Source organism: Bos indicus, chromosome 19 (genome assembly GCF_029378745.1).
Source record: "Bos indicus isolate NIAB-ARS_2022 breed Sahiwal x Tharparkar chromosome 19, NIAB-ARS_B.indTharparkar_mat_pri_1.0, whole genome shotgun sequence".
NCBI classification, from domain to species: domain Eukaryota; kingdom Metazoa; phylum Chordata; class Mammalia; order Artiodactyla; family Bovidae; genus Bos; species Bos indicus.
Window position 1 is genome coordinate 21,787,950 of NC_091778.1, and position 15,587 is coordinate 21,803,536.

The 15,587-nt window shown below is 51.1% G+C and overlaps 1 protein-coding gene across 12 annotated transcripts in view; it reads right to left on the reverse strand.

Moving 5' to 3' along the window:
* MYO18A (myosin XVIIIA) overlaps positions 1-15,587 on the reverse strand; it is a 101,260-nt gene extending 85,673 nt beyond the window's left edge. For 9 of the 12 annotated variants that reach the window (XR_011561943.1, XM_070772776.1, XM_070772775.1 and 6 more), the window contains exons 1-2: positions 15,468-15,587; positions 1,899-2,979 (exon numbers count right to left, since the gene is read on the reverse strand). Coding sequence is in view for 11 of the 12 variants with exons in the window: in XM_070772776.1 (XP_070628877.1) it covers positions 1,899-2,897 (999 nt within the window). In the remaining variant the exon portion in view is untranslated. Of the gene's footprint in view, positions 1-1,898; positions 2,980-15,467 lie in introns of those variants that run through there. The other 3 variants (XM_070772784.1, XM_070772783.1, XM_070772781.1) reach the window with 1 other exon arrangement.

Consider the following 15,587-nt stretch of genomic DNA (forward strand, 5'->3'; position numbering starts at 1 on the left):
ATGGGGCTTTCTACTGCCTCCCATGCCTGATCCCCCAGGTGGAGGGAGACGTCCTCTGGGCATCAGCTGGGTTTGCCCCACAGGGGCGAGAGCAACCCGGCCTTTCAGGGGTACCTGCTGTACTGCAGGATCCACCAGGGCCTCGACAGCTGAGCCATCCAATTCCCCAGGGAGGAGGCAGCAGCAGCTAGCTGGGAAGGGAGAGTGGCTGGGAAATGTGAGATGCCAGGATGATCCATGTGCTCTAAGGACAAAACTGAACAGCATCTGGGATGCCAGGCCCAGGGCCCCTCAGAGGCCTGTGCTGTGGTTCAGCAGGGAGCTGGCAACAATCTCCCAGAGGGGATTCATTCTTAAAGAGGAAGAAAATTCCATCTGTTAAAAGCAATATTACCCTGGTAGAAAGCAGAGAGACCCGTGGTATGATCATGGTATGATCTCTGGCTCTGAAATAAAGCCTACTCCCTCTAGGCCGTGGTTCCCTGAGTTCAGTCTAGTCTGATGGCTAACACACAGTAGGTGCTTGATGGGTGTTTCTGGAATAAATGAGTCCCAGTCCTACCCTGGATTCCATGACAGGCTCCCTCCCCCTCACAACCCTTTCCTGACTAGCAGAGCATCCTGACCCCACCAGCCCCAGGGTAGAGGAAGGTCGGAGACCTGACTCCAGTGCTTCCTGCCAGAGCCTAACCCTGCTGCTCCCAGGCCCTCCAGGCCCAAGATGCTGCCAGACTGAACAGCCAACCGAGTGTCCACTTCCCCTCCCTGGGAGAAAGCTAGGATGGGGACTCTGCCTGCTTCCTTAGCATTTCCTCCCACTTTTGACTTTGACACATCTGGCCGGTCACTTAGTGCTGAAAGGTCCCGGCCAGGCTATGCAGTGGTCAGGCTGCAGGGACCAGATCCAGACAATCCTAAAACCCACAGGCAGGAGAAAGGGAGGGCTAGAGCCAACTTATCCCTCATGGATTGTCTCTAGGCAGAACATTCCAAACTGATATGTAGCCACCCTATCAAAAGTCCCCTGGGGTTAGAGATATCCATTCCCCTAGAGACCTGCTCACACATCTAATCTCAGTGTCTTCTGCTCCTATGTCACCCCTTCCATGGCTGTTTTGTGTGGGCTGGATATGAGTTGAGATCTCAGGGACAGTCAGGTCATACTATCTCTGTAGGCTAGATCCCTGTTACCTTTCCAGGGCTGTGCTTTTCTTCTTCCAGGAGATAATAAAGACTGTTGGAGCCCAAGTGATCTTTATAAATCAGATCCAGTCACTCCCCTGCTGAAAATCCTACAATGGTACCATTTCACTGGACTAAAATCTAAACTCCTACCATTATTTACAAGGTCCTCCATGATCTGGCCCCTGCTTATCTCTGCAACCTTACCTGGTGTTCAGCTCCTCAGTTGCTCAGGGGTAAAAGGAGGCCTACAGTCATCTCCCCAAGAGCTATACTAAAGCAGCCACACATTACAGATGTCCCATGTGAGACCTGATTTAAAATAATTTCTTTTTTTCACCTCCAATACATAAAAAATGGAAATCCTATATTTTAGTTCAATACCTGTCTGGACTAGTAGTAGTCCAGAGTGTCTCTCATAGCTGGAAGTGGCACATGTTAGCTTTCTCAGTGCCTCAATTTAGGGCTCAGGACATACAAGCCCACGCAGGTATCACACATTCTGTATTGCAGTGTATCACATCTGCTGGGGTCACTTCTCCCCACAGGCCAGATAAGTTGTCCCAGAGCCCAAGGAGTGGATCGCATCACCCCTCGCACTTGCTAGGCTCTAATGATAGCTATTGGGTACCCCAACCAAACTCCCAGGTACAAACACCAGAGAGGCCAGCATACCCAGTCCCCGCTCACCCCCGGCTGCCCAGGCAAACACTCACATGGGCTGGCTCCCTGCGGAGTCCCTCCACGCTCCGCAGCCAGCTCTGGCTGAGCTCGCTGAGCTCTGGGATAGGCTGCACCTTGAGCCGCACGCTGTCCCCAGACTGCCGGATCATCTCCACAATCTCATCCCTGGACTTGTTCTCCACCTTGAGTCCATTGATCTCCACCAGACGGTCACCGGGCACCAGCCCCAGGGCCAGGTCCTTGGTGCCCGCGCCGGGCTCCGCAAAATGAACCACCCGCCGGTAGACCTGGCCTTCGGGCCCCCGATCCAGCATGGTGGTGCGCCGCAGGGAGAAGCCGAAGTCCCCGGTGGGCCTTCGCAGCAGTTCTAGTTCCCGGAGGGCAGGGGGTGGTGGGGGCAGCACCGGGGGCAAACGCAGGTCAGCCGGAAACCTCTTGGTCACCAGCTCCGGGGCTCGGGACCGAGGTCCTGATCGAGGGATACTCAGGCCGGGATGCTGCGTCAGTTGTCCCTCCAGGGTCCTCACCTCCACCTGCGGAGATGGGGCGGCAGAGTGCTCTGAGGGGGTGGAGGTTTCCGACGTGCTCTCGTCCCGGCTACGCTGGGAGAAGGAGAAGCGCTTGGCGATCATTTGCGAGTTCTGCTTGGCCAGGGAGCCGAACTTGGCCGCCCGCTGCAGCACCGAACCCCGCCCGCCGCCTTCCTCGCCCTTGAGGTCATCGCTGGAGCTGGCTGTGCTCAGGTGGCCCGAGTCCAGGACGACGCTGCCCCTGTTGCTGTCTGAGTCGATGTCCGTCAGGTGCAGGTCCGAGCCGCTGGCCACCTTGATGGGGATGGGGTTGGAGATCTCCAGGCGCGTCCTGGAGTCGCGCTTGGAGGAGCGGTTCAGGTTGAAGAAGCCGCGACGCAGGCTCATCTCTTCCAGGCTCCGCAGCTCCGCCGCCGACATCCGCTCCTTCTTCTCCTTCTTTTCCTTCTTCTCCTTCCGCCCGCCATCTTTGTCCTTGTCTTTCTTCATGAGGTTAAACATGGTGGGGGCGCTGTTTCCAGGGGTGGCACCCCCAGAGGATTACAGGTGCTTAGTACAGGGCCCTTGTGCCCCGCCCTTGCCGCTGCAGACAGAAACAGAGAGAGGTTATTCCAGCAGAGCCCAGACATGGCCAACCAATGAGCACAACTGCCCCTCACCGAGTGCCAGCTACGTGCCAGGGGCTCTGTCTCACCCAATACTGTCTCGAGGTGACCCTCATAACACTGCTATGGGTGTTCTTGTTATTGTTGTTCAGTCGCTAGGTCGTATCCAACTCTTTGCGACCCTCACGGACTGCAGCACACCAGGCTTCCATGTCCTTCACTATCTCTGAGTTTGCTCCAACTCATATCCATTGAGTTGGTGATGCCATGGATAGGTCTATCATTACTCCCATTTTACAAATAAGGAAACGATACAAGTTTGTAAAAGCCCAGACTTCAAAATCTTATCATTTCCTGTAATCCCTGATAGACCCACGCTTAGGTGTACACAGCATGGCATCTGGGAGCTCTAACCTCCTAGTTAAGAGGATGCTGTTGGGGCTTCCCTGGTGGCTCAGTGGTAAAGAATCCGCCTGCCAATGTAGGAGACACAGGTTCAATCCCTGGTCCAGGAAGATCCCACATGCCACGTGGAGTAACTTAGCCCATGCACCACAACTATTGAGCCTGTACTGTAGACCCTGGCAGCTGCAACTGCTGAGCCCATGTGCCACAGCTACAAAGCCCAGGGGCCCTAGAGCGGGCACACCCTAGAGCCCGGATCCCCGACAAGAGAAGCCACCACAATGAGAAGCCTGAGCACCACAACTAGAGAGTAAGCCCCCACTCGCCTCAAGTAGATAAAAGCCCATGCAGCAATGAAGACCCAGCATAGCCAAAAATAAGTCAGTAAATAAAAGTATTTTTTTAAAAAAAGGATGCCATCAAGCCAACCTGGGACCTAACTTAAGATTCAAACACAAAGGAACAAGGCAAGTGACCTTCCACAGCCACTGTCCATTAAGGCACCAGACATCACATGCTCCTGGGCTCGTTCCTAAACCTGCTACCCCTGAAGCAGCAGCCTGAGCCACCGCTGGACAGATCTCAAAGAACCAACACTTATTTAATGACTGCCACTCACCAGGCATAATGCCAGGCCCTTTACACTATCTCATTTGAACCTCACAGCATCCCTGCAAGGTAGGTATCATTATCTCTACTTTGCAAATGAGAAAACGGGGCTCCGAAAATTAAGTATATGTTAGTTGTCACACAGCTAGTAGGTGGCAACTGCAGGATTCAATGGCAAATGTTGTTTTCTTTCTAGGGCCTGGGCGCCCACAGTGAAGCAGGGAGGGAAGTAAGGGGGAAGTTCCAGACTGAACAGAAGACAGACAGCTGCAAGGTGGGGGTGGGGTGGGGTCTGCTGGATAAACAGGATCCTGAAAAACTCACATCCTTTTCCCCAGACCGACACCTAAATATAGCCTTGGGAAGTAAGTTGTGGCAGCCAGAGAGAAAAACCTAGCTCCAGAGCTCTAGTGTTTATGAGACCAACCTCCTCCCATCCCCAAGCACACTCAACTGGGGACAGGACCAGAGAAAAACCTGGTGGGGGTGGAGTTGAGAGAGGTTTCCTAGTTCTAACCAGCAGGGAACAAGAAGTAGGCCATACCGCCTAATTAGAAATTAAATGTAATTTTTTCTCTCTCTGTGAAAGCTTCCTGTTCTGAGTTCTAGACCCAAGACCTGCAAGCTTACTCTTTACAGCAGTGAGCTCTGGCCAAGCCCTGGAGAGGCCCTTCCTCCCAGTGCACCCCATCCTCACAACCAAGAGGGTCTTCCGGGCTCCCCATTCTACTGAGGATTCCCAACCCAGGTACAGTGCCTAGGAAGGCTTCAAGGGCCAGGAATGCCCAAGGGCCCTGGGGTGCTGGTTGATTGTTTCTGCTCCACCCAGCGCCCTGACCCATGTGGCTCCTGAGAGATCATTGTATCTTTTCTAGAGCAGCACTGTCCACAAGAAATATAATTCAAATCATATATGGAGTTGTAAATTTTCTAGCAGCCACATTAAAAAAAAAAAAGGTAAAAGGAAATGGGTAAAATTAACACTACCGTTTATTTAATGTAAATATATCCAAAATATTGTCATCTCAACATGTTATTTATATAAAAATATTGAGATATTTTACATTCTCTTTTCCATATTAAGTCTTCAAAATCCAGTGTGTGTTTAGCATTTAGAGCATGTCTCGATTCAGACAAACCACATTTCAAGTACAGTAAGTCCCCTACATATGAACAAATTCTGTTTCAAGAGCATGTTTGTAAGTCCAGTTTGTTCACAGGTCCAACAAAGCCTAGGTACCCAACCAACACAATCGGCTGTATAGTACTGTACTGTAATAGGTTTATAATACTTTCCACTTAAATGATATGTAGATAAAAAAACACAAAAAATAAAGAAAACATGTTTACTCTTACAGTACTACGCCTGGAAAAGTATAGTAGTACAATGCAACCAACAGCTGGCATATAGGGGCTGGCACGCACATTTGTATCTTTGAAAGTTTGCAACGTGAAGGTTCTTAAGTAAGGGACTTACTGTATTTGACAATCTGATTTGTGGCTATCAGATTGGGCAGCACAAGCCTAGAGAATTCTTCTGTTGTAGAGCATATGCAAAGAGGTGGGAAATCTGGCCATCAGCTCTCTGTGGACCTAGCAGGTACCCTTCTCCCCCTCTGACCTCAGTTTCTACCTGATAAAACAAAGTTCCCTTTGAATTGTTTCGTTCTTACTGCTCCATGCATAGTACCTGGGGGTGGGAAGCCAGGAAATCAATCTAAGGGCCCAAGAAGTACAAATCCAGGAACAGCCCTGGCCAGCAGCTGCACCTGGACTGATACAGGGTGGCAGAGTGCCTGGATCAGGTATTGTCTCTTCAGGCCTCTATTTCAACATAGGGAGTCTTTCTCTCTCCTCCTGAATGCTGATGGGGGTGTGGACAGACCTACCATATATTAGGATGAAGGATCTCTGGCTGATCACTGCTCATCTTACCTCTCATCCATCACTACCTGCATGCTCTTAAAAGGCTAGCTTAGAAGATGGTTCCAGAGGGACCTGGGGGGGGAAATGGGGAAAGAAACCCACCCTGGGGACTTGGAGGGAACAAACCAGTATCTTAGCCCCAGTTCAACCACAGAGAACCCAACTGCCTCCAATGCTGTCCCACCAACACACCTTTTAGAGTCTCCAGTTCTCACTCTGCAGTCCTTACCCAATCCTGGCTCTTTGCTGGGGGCTAGGTATCTGATCGGTATCAATGGAAAACAGCCCCAGAATTCTAGAATCTTTGGGCTGTCTCGGCAAAAGCTTGTCCCTCACTGTCATTGCAGCCGGCAGAAGCCGCAGACGGTCACAGCAGCAGCACGGGGACGGTGCTGGCAGGAAATGTTAGAAGATCTGGTATCTAGGCCTGGATCTGCCAACAAATCACTGGGGGACCTTGAACCTGTCACTTTGCTCAAGGTTGGACGACATGATCTAGGTCTCTTCTAGGTCTAAAATTCCAAATATCTAAGTCTCCTGTGGACACAGGTTATTTATTAACTTTCTGCCAAAGTCACCCCTCTCTCATCCCAATCCTTGGGGCCTCTGGAAACTAGATCCATTTCAGCCCTTTCCTCATCACCCCCTGTCCTGCCACTGTTATCTGCACAGCTCACAAGGTCCCCCCTCCTCACTGTTGTCCCACCAATTGCCAGGCCTGGCTGTGGCCTGGATTCTCTCTTGTGCCCCACGTTTAGAGCTACTGGCAGCGTCCCCCTCCAGGGTCAGACCTGCAATACAGCTGCAGCTGTTTCTTATGTCTCAGAGCCTAGTTTGCCAGAGACCTGGGTTCTGTCAACTTCCTGTAGACCTTGGACTTTGCCACATCTCCTGTCCTCAAGTTCAAAGTCTCTGGTAGCAATGATATCATTACCTCCGGACTCCTTTCAGGCTGCAGTTTCTACCTACCTCCCCTTCATCTCTCACTCCCTCCAGTGATGATAACTTTTTTTGATCCACTTCTCTGCCTTTCACCCATCACCCTACTCCAGGAGGTCTTTCCTAATTTTAAGTGGAGGAAAGGTATGTATGCAAATTAGGATATGTACCTGAATCATCTTGACCGTGTGTGTGTGTGTGTGTGTGTGTGTGTGCGTGCGTGCACACGCTCAGTCACTCAGCCATGTCTGCCTCTTTGTGACCCCATGGACTGCAGCCTGCCAGGCTCCTCTGTCCATGAGATTTCTCAGGCAAGAATACTGGAATGAGTTGCCATTTCCTCCTCAGGGCGTGTTCCCAGCCTAGGGATCAAATCCACATCTCCTGCATTGGCAGGAAGGTTCTTTACCACCACACCATCTGGAAAGTTCCCCATGTCGACCCTACTATCCCCCAAATCTAAGCAGAATACCATTGACTCAATCAACTCAGCTGCTTTATCACATTAAGACATAAAGCATTTTGAAGACAAGGACCATTCAATTCAAATATGCACGTATCGGGCTTCCCTGGTGGTCCGGTGGTAAAGAATCCACCTGGCAGTAGAGGAGACACCAGTTTGATCTTTGATCTGGGAAGATCCCACATGCCATGGAACAACTAAGCCTGTGCTCCAGAGCCCAAGAGCCACAACTACTGAGCCCAAGTGCCACAACTACTGAAGCCCTGCACCCTAAAGTCCGTGCTCCACAACAAGAGAACTCAATAAGAAGCCTGGGCATCGCAACTAGAGAGTAGTCCCTGCTCGCCACAACTGGGGAAAGCCCAAGTGCACCAACAAAGACCAACACAGTCAAAAATAAATACATAAATAAAACTTAAAAAACAAATATGCATCAATTCAATGTACATGGTCACATGATGGAATACTGCTGCTGCTGCTAAGTCGCTTCAGTCGTGTCCGACTCTGTGCAACCCCACAGACGGCAGCCCACCAGGCTCCCCCGTCCCTGGGATTCTCCAGGCAAGAACACTACTCAGCAATAAAAAGGAAACAACTACTGATACACACAACAAGGATGAATCTCAAAAACATCTCTTGCTGCTGCTGCTAAGCCAGTACAGTTGTGTCTGACCCTGTGCAGCCCCATAGAACGGCAGCCCACCAGGCTTCCCTGTCCCTGGGATTCTCCATCTCTTAAGTGACTATAAAAGAAACCTTGAACTACTATTTGGTACTATTTATATGAACTTCTGGTATAGTCAAAGTAAACTATGGGGAAAAAAAATCAGAACAGTGGTTACCTCTGGGAAGCAAGGGTGGGTTGGGAGTGGGAATTGCCTGAGAAAGGGCATAAGGGGACTTTTGGGGGTGATGTTCATGTTACATATCTTGATAAGGACTAGGCTTAGGAAAGTTATGACCAACCTAGACATCATATTGAAAAGCAGAGACATTACTTTGTCAACAAAGGTCCGTCTAGTCAAGGCTATGGTTTTTCCAGTAGTCATGTGTGGATGTGAGAGTTGGACTGTGAAGAAAGCTGAGCACCGAAGAATTGATGCTTTTGAACTGTGGTGTTGGAGAAGACTCTTGAGAGTCCCTGGGGCTGCAAGGAGATCCAACCAGTCCATCCTAAAGGAGATCAGTCCTTGGTGTTCATTGGTAGGACTGATGTTGAAGCTGAAACTCAATACTTTGGCCACCTAATGCGAAGAGCTGACTCATTTGAAAAGACCCTGATGCTGGGAAAGATTGAGGGCAGGAGGAGAAGGGGACGACAGAGGATGAGATGGTTGGATGGCATCACCGACTCAATGGACATGGGTTTGGGTGAACTCCGGGAGCTGGTGATGGACAGGGAGGCCTGGCGTGCTGCGGTTCATGGGGTTGCAAAGAGTTGGACATGACTGAGTGACTGAATTGAACTAACAGATGTAACAGTTATCAAGAAAGATTGGTGCATTTCATTGGATGAAATACTCAAAAGACAAAAAGAATTATAAACAAATACTGAACTCTAGTTTATGATATGTATGCTAACGTTTTGGGGGAAGGTATATTTAGTGTCTGTTGTGTACTTTGAGATGCATCAAAAATGTAAGATGGAGGAATTCCCTGGTGATCCAGTAGCTAGGACTCAGCACTTTTACTGCAATGACCCAGGTTCAATTTCTGGTCAGAGAACTAAGATCCCACAAGCCACGCAGTGTGGCAAAAAAAAAAAAAAAGTAAATAAAGTTAAGATGGCTTAGGGCTGTATCAAGGGATAAAGATGTGGTAAACAGGAGAGTAAAGTGTTCACTGTGGCTTCCCAGGTGGCTTGGTGGTGAAGAATCCACCTGCCAATGCAGGAGACAAAGGAAACTCGGGTTCACTCCCTGGGTCAGGAAGATCCCCTGGAGGAGGCATGGCAACCCATTCCAGTATTCTTGCCTGGAGAATCCCATGAACAGAGGAGCCTGGTGGGCTACAGTCCATGGGGTTGCAAAGAGTCACACATGACTAAGCACATACACACACAAAGTGTTCACTGTAGAATCTAGAAGGTACTGTAAAACTCTAACTTTTAAAAATGTTTGCAGAGCTTTGTGATAAAATGTTGGGAAAATATATATATTTATCAAGCACCTTACCAAATACAGGGAGTATAAAGATAAATAAAATTCATGAAAGAATTTAGGCTTCGGGTATCAGGAAATAAAGCTGAGAACAAATTTGAGTTAATATTGAGGCAATTTGGGGCAAGTCACTTAAGGTAATGACTTAAGTCATTTTTTTTTAATGGAGATAATAGTACCTGCCATTTAAGCCATGGGAATTAAATGAAATATATATATATATATATATATATACCTTTCATAAAATGCCTAGCCCAGACTAAGCCCTCAAAAGTGGTACCCAATAGTAGCAGGGCACAGTCTTGCCATCTAAATGGGATGGTAGAGAGGGTGATGAAGTGCACAAATGACTATCAGCACCAGTATGACAAAGTAAGTCTAGACATAGAATCTTTTTTTTTTTTTTTTTTTTTTACTGTGATGTGAGACACACAGGATCATAGTTCTCCCACCAGGGATCCAACCTGTGCCCCCTACATTGGAAGCTCAGAGTCTTAACCGCCAAAATGCCAGGGAAATCCCTAGACAAGCAATCTTAATGCTGGACAGGACCTTTGTGTATGGAAAGTAAAGCCTAAAGAAGTGAAAGCAATCCAGTGAGAACAGGGCCAAGCTGGATCACACTGGCTCAAGTCCAGAGGCCCCATAAAACTACTGCCAAGATAAGGACAAGCAATTCATAGTTGCAGAAATATAAATGGCCAACAAACGTGAACAGGTATTCAGCCTCAATAATAATCACAGATGTATGAAGTAAAACAGAGATATATTGTGTTCACTTAGCAATTTAGTAAAAAGTACCAAGATTAATAACATCAATCAGAGGATGAGAAGCAGGGTGTCTCATACATGTTGAGAATATAAATTGATATAAGAAGGGCAGGTTTGTAGTATCTATGAAAATATTTAAAGATATATATTCTTTGACAGGGCAATTCCATTTATAGGACATTATAGATATATTCACACAATAAATGGGGTTAATCTTTGCAGAATTGTTTGTAATAGCAAAATTCTGTCGTTCTAAATATCCACCACTAGGGTAATAGCTATAATTATAGAACTAGACAGTTATTTAAAAGAATGATGTAGATTTGTGTATACTGACCTGGAAAGATTCTATACTCTCTTGTTTAATGAAAAAAAGAAAGCTGCCAGATAGTATATAATTTTTACTAAGAACTTTTAAGCTATGTATATGTGTGCATATATACACATGTGTATTATGTATAGTATTTCCACATGGATAGAAAAATGTATACTCTGGGAAAGAGACAAAGATTTTGGGAAAACCAAAGGAGACTTCTGTGTTTTGTCTATATTGTTTTAATTATTGATGGTGAGAATATTTAGCTGGTACGGGTACGTGTGTGCACACCTGCATGTGTTCACTTACGCCTAGGGCCTTTAGATAGTGGATTATGTATAAATTTCCTTCTTCATGCCCTTTATTTCCCACAGAAAGAAAATTTATATAAAATTCTATTTATATAAAATATATGTATTAAACTATAAATACATAATATATAAAATATTCATGACAAGCTTTTAAAAAAATAGCCTGGAAAGATCCATTACACAAATATATCCGTGATTTTCTCTGTGGAGTAGTGGCAAAGAGGGGTAACACTTGTAGACTTGCTACAGATGGAACCTTTTTTTAGCATGTTACTTTTGTGATTTTAAAGTTCAAAAGAGAAAAAAGGAAGGTTTGACAAAGTAGTAAGCAATCCATTTAGCGTTACCACTGTAAAGGGGTTTGCAAGGGCAAGTTCAAAGCTTGCTTTCTCATGCTTTGAAAAAAGTGACTTGAGGGACTTGGTTAAAATAGATCTCATTGCTGTCTTGTGGCTTTAAGTCGGGGACAGATTTAAATGGGTCACCCTGCAGCTGGCAAAGCAGAAACCCCAGGAAATGGAAACTATAACGTTAAAATCCCAAGACAGGGCGCCCAGACTTGGCTGCTGCGGGTGGATACTTAAAACGATCAGTCCCCCCATTCTCACCCCCCCAGCACGGCACTCATAAATAAATACAAAGGAAATACTTTCCCGAGAGAGCCGGCCTCTCTCGCTCGGCCTCTGACCTCCCCGAGCGGCAGTTTCCTAAGGCCCCGAGGCCTTGATGGGTAGCTAACCCGGCTCACCCGCCCGCACCGAGCAATCGCAGGAGTGGCCCGGGGTGGGGGGCTCCACTGGCACCTAGCCGGGCCCCAGGACAGCGCAGGGTGACGCCTGTCGCCGCCGCGGAGCCTCTTCCCGGCGGTGCTGCTGAGCCCCGCTGCGCCCCGTGACTCACGGCCGGGTCACACGGAGCTTATCTGGCTCCAGGTGTGCTCGCTCAGTCCGTCTGCACGCTTCTCACATGACATCAGCCGGCCCGCCCGCCCGCCCGCTCCCCGCCCAGCCCGCCACCGCGCGGGGAACCTCGGCCCTGGCACCTCCAGGCGGCCCGGTCCGGGGCAGCCGCGGCCCCGCGGCGCCTCCGCAGCGATACGGTCTCCCCTGGAACGCAACCATCCCGCAGGTCCCGGGAGAAACAAGTGCAGGAGCTACGCCAGCAGCCCCGCCAGGTCCCCCGCGGCTCTTCCAGGTGCGCCTCCTCGGCCCCACGCGGGGCCTGCCGCAGCCCGCAGGGCACTAACCTCAGCTGACATCCCCACACCCCACCTCCGGGGTGACCTTGAACCAGTCCCGTCCTCTCTCTAGACCTCAGCTAGTCCAACTCCAAAATCTCCAGGGGCCTGAGACTTCAGACATGGCCTTTGCCGAAGAGGTATTCCGTTCAACCACACACGGCAGGTTCGAATCCCGCTCTCCTGCTGACTGGCTGCATGACCAACAGCCCAGTTATCCGACATCTCTGAATACTAGAGAATAACAAAAACAATTCCTTGAGAGTGACTCTAAAGTACTTGACTGAGAGAAAGGGCCCTGGGCCCTATAAAATCGTCAGTCCACAATTTAAACTGCTGCCTGACTGTAAACTATTTGAAATGTCAAGGGAATGTGTATAATTTACAAGCCACACAATTCCTACCTCAAGGGAAAAGACAGGAAAGTGGGGGTGGGGGGTGGGGTTTTCAGGTCTGCTCCCCACCCTTCCCAATCCAGCTCCCACCACTGCACCAACTCACCCTCTAATTTAGGCTGCCTCAAAAAATGGTGAAGGGGGTGGGCGGGGAGGTGCAGTGAGCAGGCCATAAAGAACCCCAGGGCCTGATGCAAAGCAGAACTTAAAAGCTCCATCAAGCCCCCAACCCAAGTCGGGGGGAAGCCTGTTAATCATAGCACAGTGTGGGCTGGGCCCTCCGGTCCCCTCAAATGTTTAAACTACATGGGGCCAGAGCCCCTCGGCTTTACCCGCCACATCCAGGAGAGGCCTAGGACAAGGCCTGGGCCCCAGGGCCACCCACGGGACCCTGCTCACTCGGATGCTCTGGCTCCAGTCTGTGGTGTCCACTCCAGGTGAGGGAGGTCTGGCAGGGGACTGACCTCTGGTTGAGAAAGAGTCAGCACAGCCCTGCTGCCCTGGAGACCTGTGACACAGCAAGCCTGGATCAAGGCTTCCTGAGTTCCAACAACTCTCTGCTCCACCCAAGCCCGTTGGATTCTCCCTTTCACACAAGTCCCAGTTCTGCCCCTCCCAGTCCACCTTCAGATGTCTGCCTCTGGGGAGAAAACTGGAGTTTTCAGATTCACCTTTCTGAAGACACACGCACCCCTCAATGAGCAGCCACAAACTCATCCAATGAAGGGGGCTCCAGGCAACAGGCTGGCTGCCCCAACTGCCAGGCAGTGAGGTTAAGGGAGCAGGCAGGATTCAGGAAGGGCATATACACTTGAAGGCTTCTGAGGACAGCCTGGAGCATGAGAGGAAGCCCTCGGTCACATACCCTGGCACCTGAGCCAGGCCAAGAGACTATAAACAAACCAGATATTCAGAGCTGCCAGGCGCCAGGTCATTGATTGTTCAAAGCTCAAAGCTCCCACAGGAAGTGACCATCAACATTCCCCTCCTCCCTCACCCACCCTGCACTCTCACCTGTGACCCTTCTCATTCCCCTAAACCCCCCAACACAATAGTTTTCCCCACCATCTTCTTGGAATTGAGCCCCAGCTTCAATGTTCCTAACCCCAAATGGACAAGCACACCTCCACCCGAGGCTATATATAACCAACCAGTCATGTCCAGCAACCAGGAGGATATTTCCTGGAAAGTCTTCATCACAAAAGGACAAAGGGGAAGCTGGGGAGGTGGCAGGCCACTGACAAAGAGCCAGTGAGGTCTGTCCGGAAGCCAGAGACTTCAGGAGAGTAACTTTCAATATCCCCAAATAGAAAGCAACTTCTGAGCTAAGAGGGTGGAGAACAGGAGGCAAGGCAGAGCCCATTGCCATGACAACAGGATACCAACCTGCCCAAGAAAAGGGCTCCAGACCTGGCAAGCACCTGGAAAGGCAGCTTGACTATCTAGATTCAATGTCTTGCTAAGGTGATCTTGCTCTTAATCACCTGGACGACCTTTCGTCCTGACCAGCCTGACTGCAGTGCATACACACTCAGCTCATTTAACTCTTTATATGGGGGTTTTACTAGGCCTCCTCAGCCACCAGCATACCAGGCACTCCAAAAGACAAAATGAATCCATATAAATCATTGCCATAGTGAAGAGCGGAGCAAATGCGATTCCATAATTTGGGGGGAACCATCTGAAGGCAGGAAGACCTTAGGCAGGAGAGCTCCTCCTAGGAAGCATCCTCCCAGGCCTCCGTGCACAAACACAAACCACGAGGACACTGCCAAACACATGCCCCATTGGCCAAGTGACCAGGCAAAAGGAGCACCGCTTCAAAACCCAGCTGGCAGCCTTCCCCATCCTCCCCCTCCCTACTGGCAGCCTCTCCAACTAATCAGCAGGACACATGTGCCTTGCAACAGGGTGACACCCCCAGCCCCCAGTCCACCCCACCCCCAACAAAGCCCCAATATGCAGTGTGTCCCTGCAGGCCTTATCTCAGCCAGGAACAGCACCCACTCTTTACCAGGCTGGGTACCAGCAGCACCCAGCAGGACCCCCAGCAGGGCGGTGCGGCGTGCGGGGTTGGGGCGGCGGGGGGGGGGGGTGGGGGCGGGGGGCGCGATCTCGAACCTTACCACCTCCCCTTCCCATTGGTGAAGCAACTGGCATGACAGGTTCGCAGGGCGGGGCGTCGGGTCAGTCTCTCCCAGAGGCCTGGGGCAGGCGGGCCGACCTTCCCACACGTACCCCACCCCTTGGCAGGGAGAAGCGAGGTGAGCTGCCAGTTGCAGGGGGCAGCCTGCACGCCCTAATCCCCGCAGCCTACGGTTCACCGCCCCCACCCCCCCCGACCTCATCTTCTGTCCCAAGGAGAGGGGGCCCAGGCAAGCAGGGTCTCCATTGTTTTGCCAGCTGTCTGGCAGCTGCTCCTTTGAGAGGAGCCCGGTGTCGGCCTGGCAGTGAAAGGGTTGAAGGCCGCTGGGAGGGATAAAGGGCTCTTCCTCCGAACCTCGGTCCATCGGTTTGTCGAGGAGGGTGCCTGGGACTGGCCTCAAGAATTCTCCTTACACCCCCAGGCTGCAGCCTGCACCCCGCAGCTCGGGGCCACCTGGGCTCCCCCCAGCCCCGAACCCTCCCAAACTGAAGGCCACCCTGTCCGGCCTCCCAGCGCCGCTCGAGCAGGCAAAGGGGCGGGAGCTCGCCCTCCCGCCCCGCTCCGGATCGGCCCCGCGTCCCCGGCGCCGAGCTTCGCGGCGCGGCCAGGGACCAGAGCCGGGAGTCCGGGCCGCCGCTTCCAGGGGACAGGAGAGGAGGAGGAGGAGGAGGAGCCGGCGGGCCCCGCCGCCCGCCCGCCTTCCCGGCCCGAGCCCGCCCCGCCGCCCCTCCACCCCCACCCCGGGCCCGGCCGGTCACCGAGCGGTCGCCCCCGCCGCCCCGCACTCACCGGCCACTGGAGCCCGCCCGGCAGGGAGCAGGAGCGGAGACGCGGCATCCAGCGGCCCCGGCCCGGTCCGGGCAGGAGCGCAGCGCGGCGCAGCGCAGCGCCGCCCCCCGCGGCCGCGCG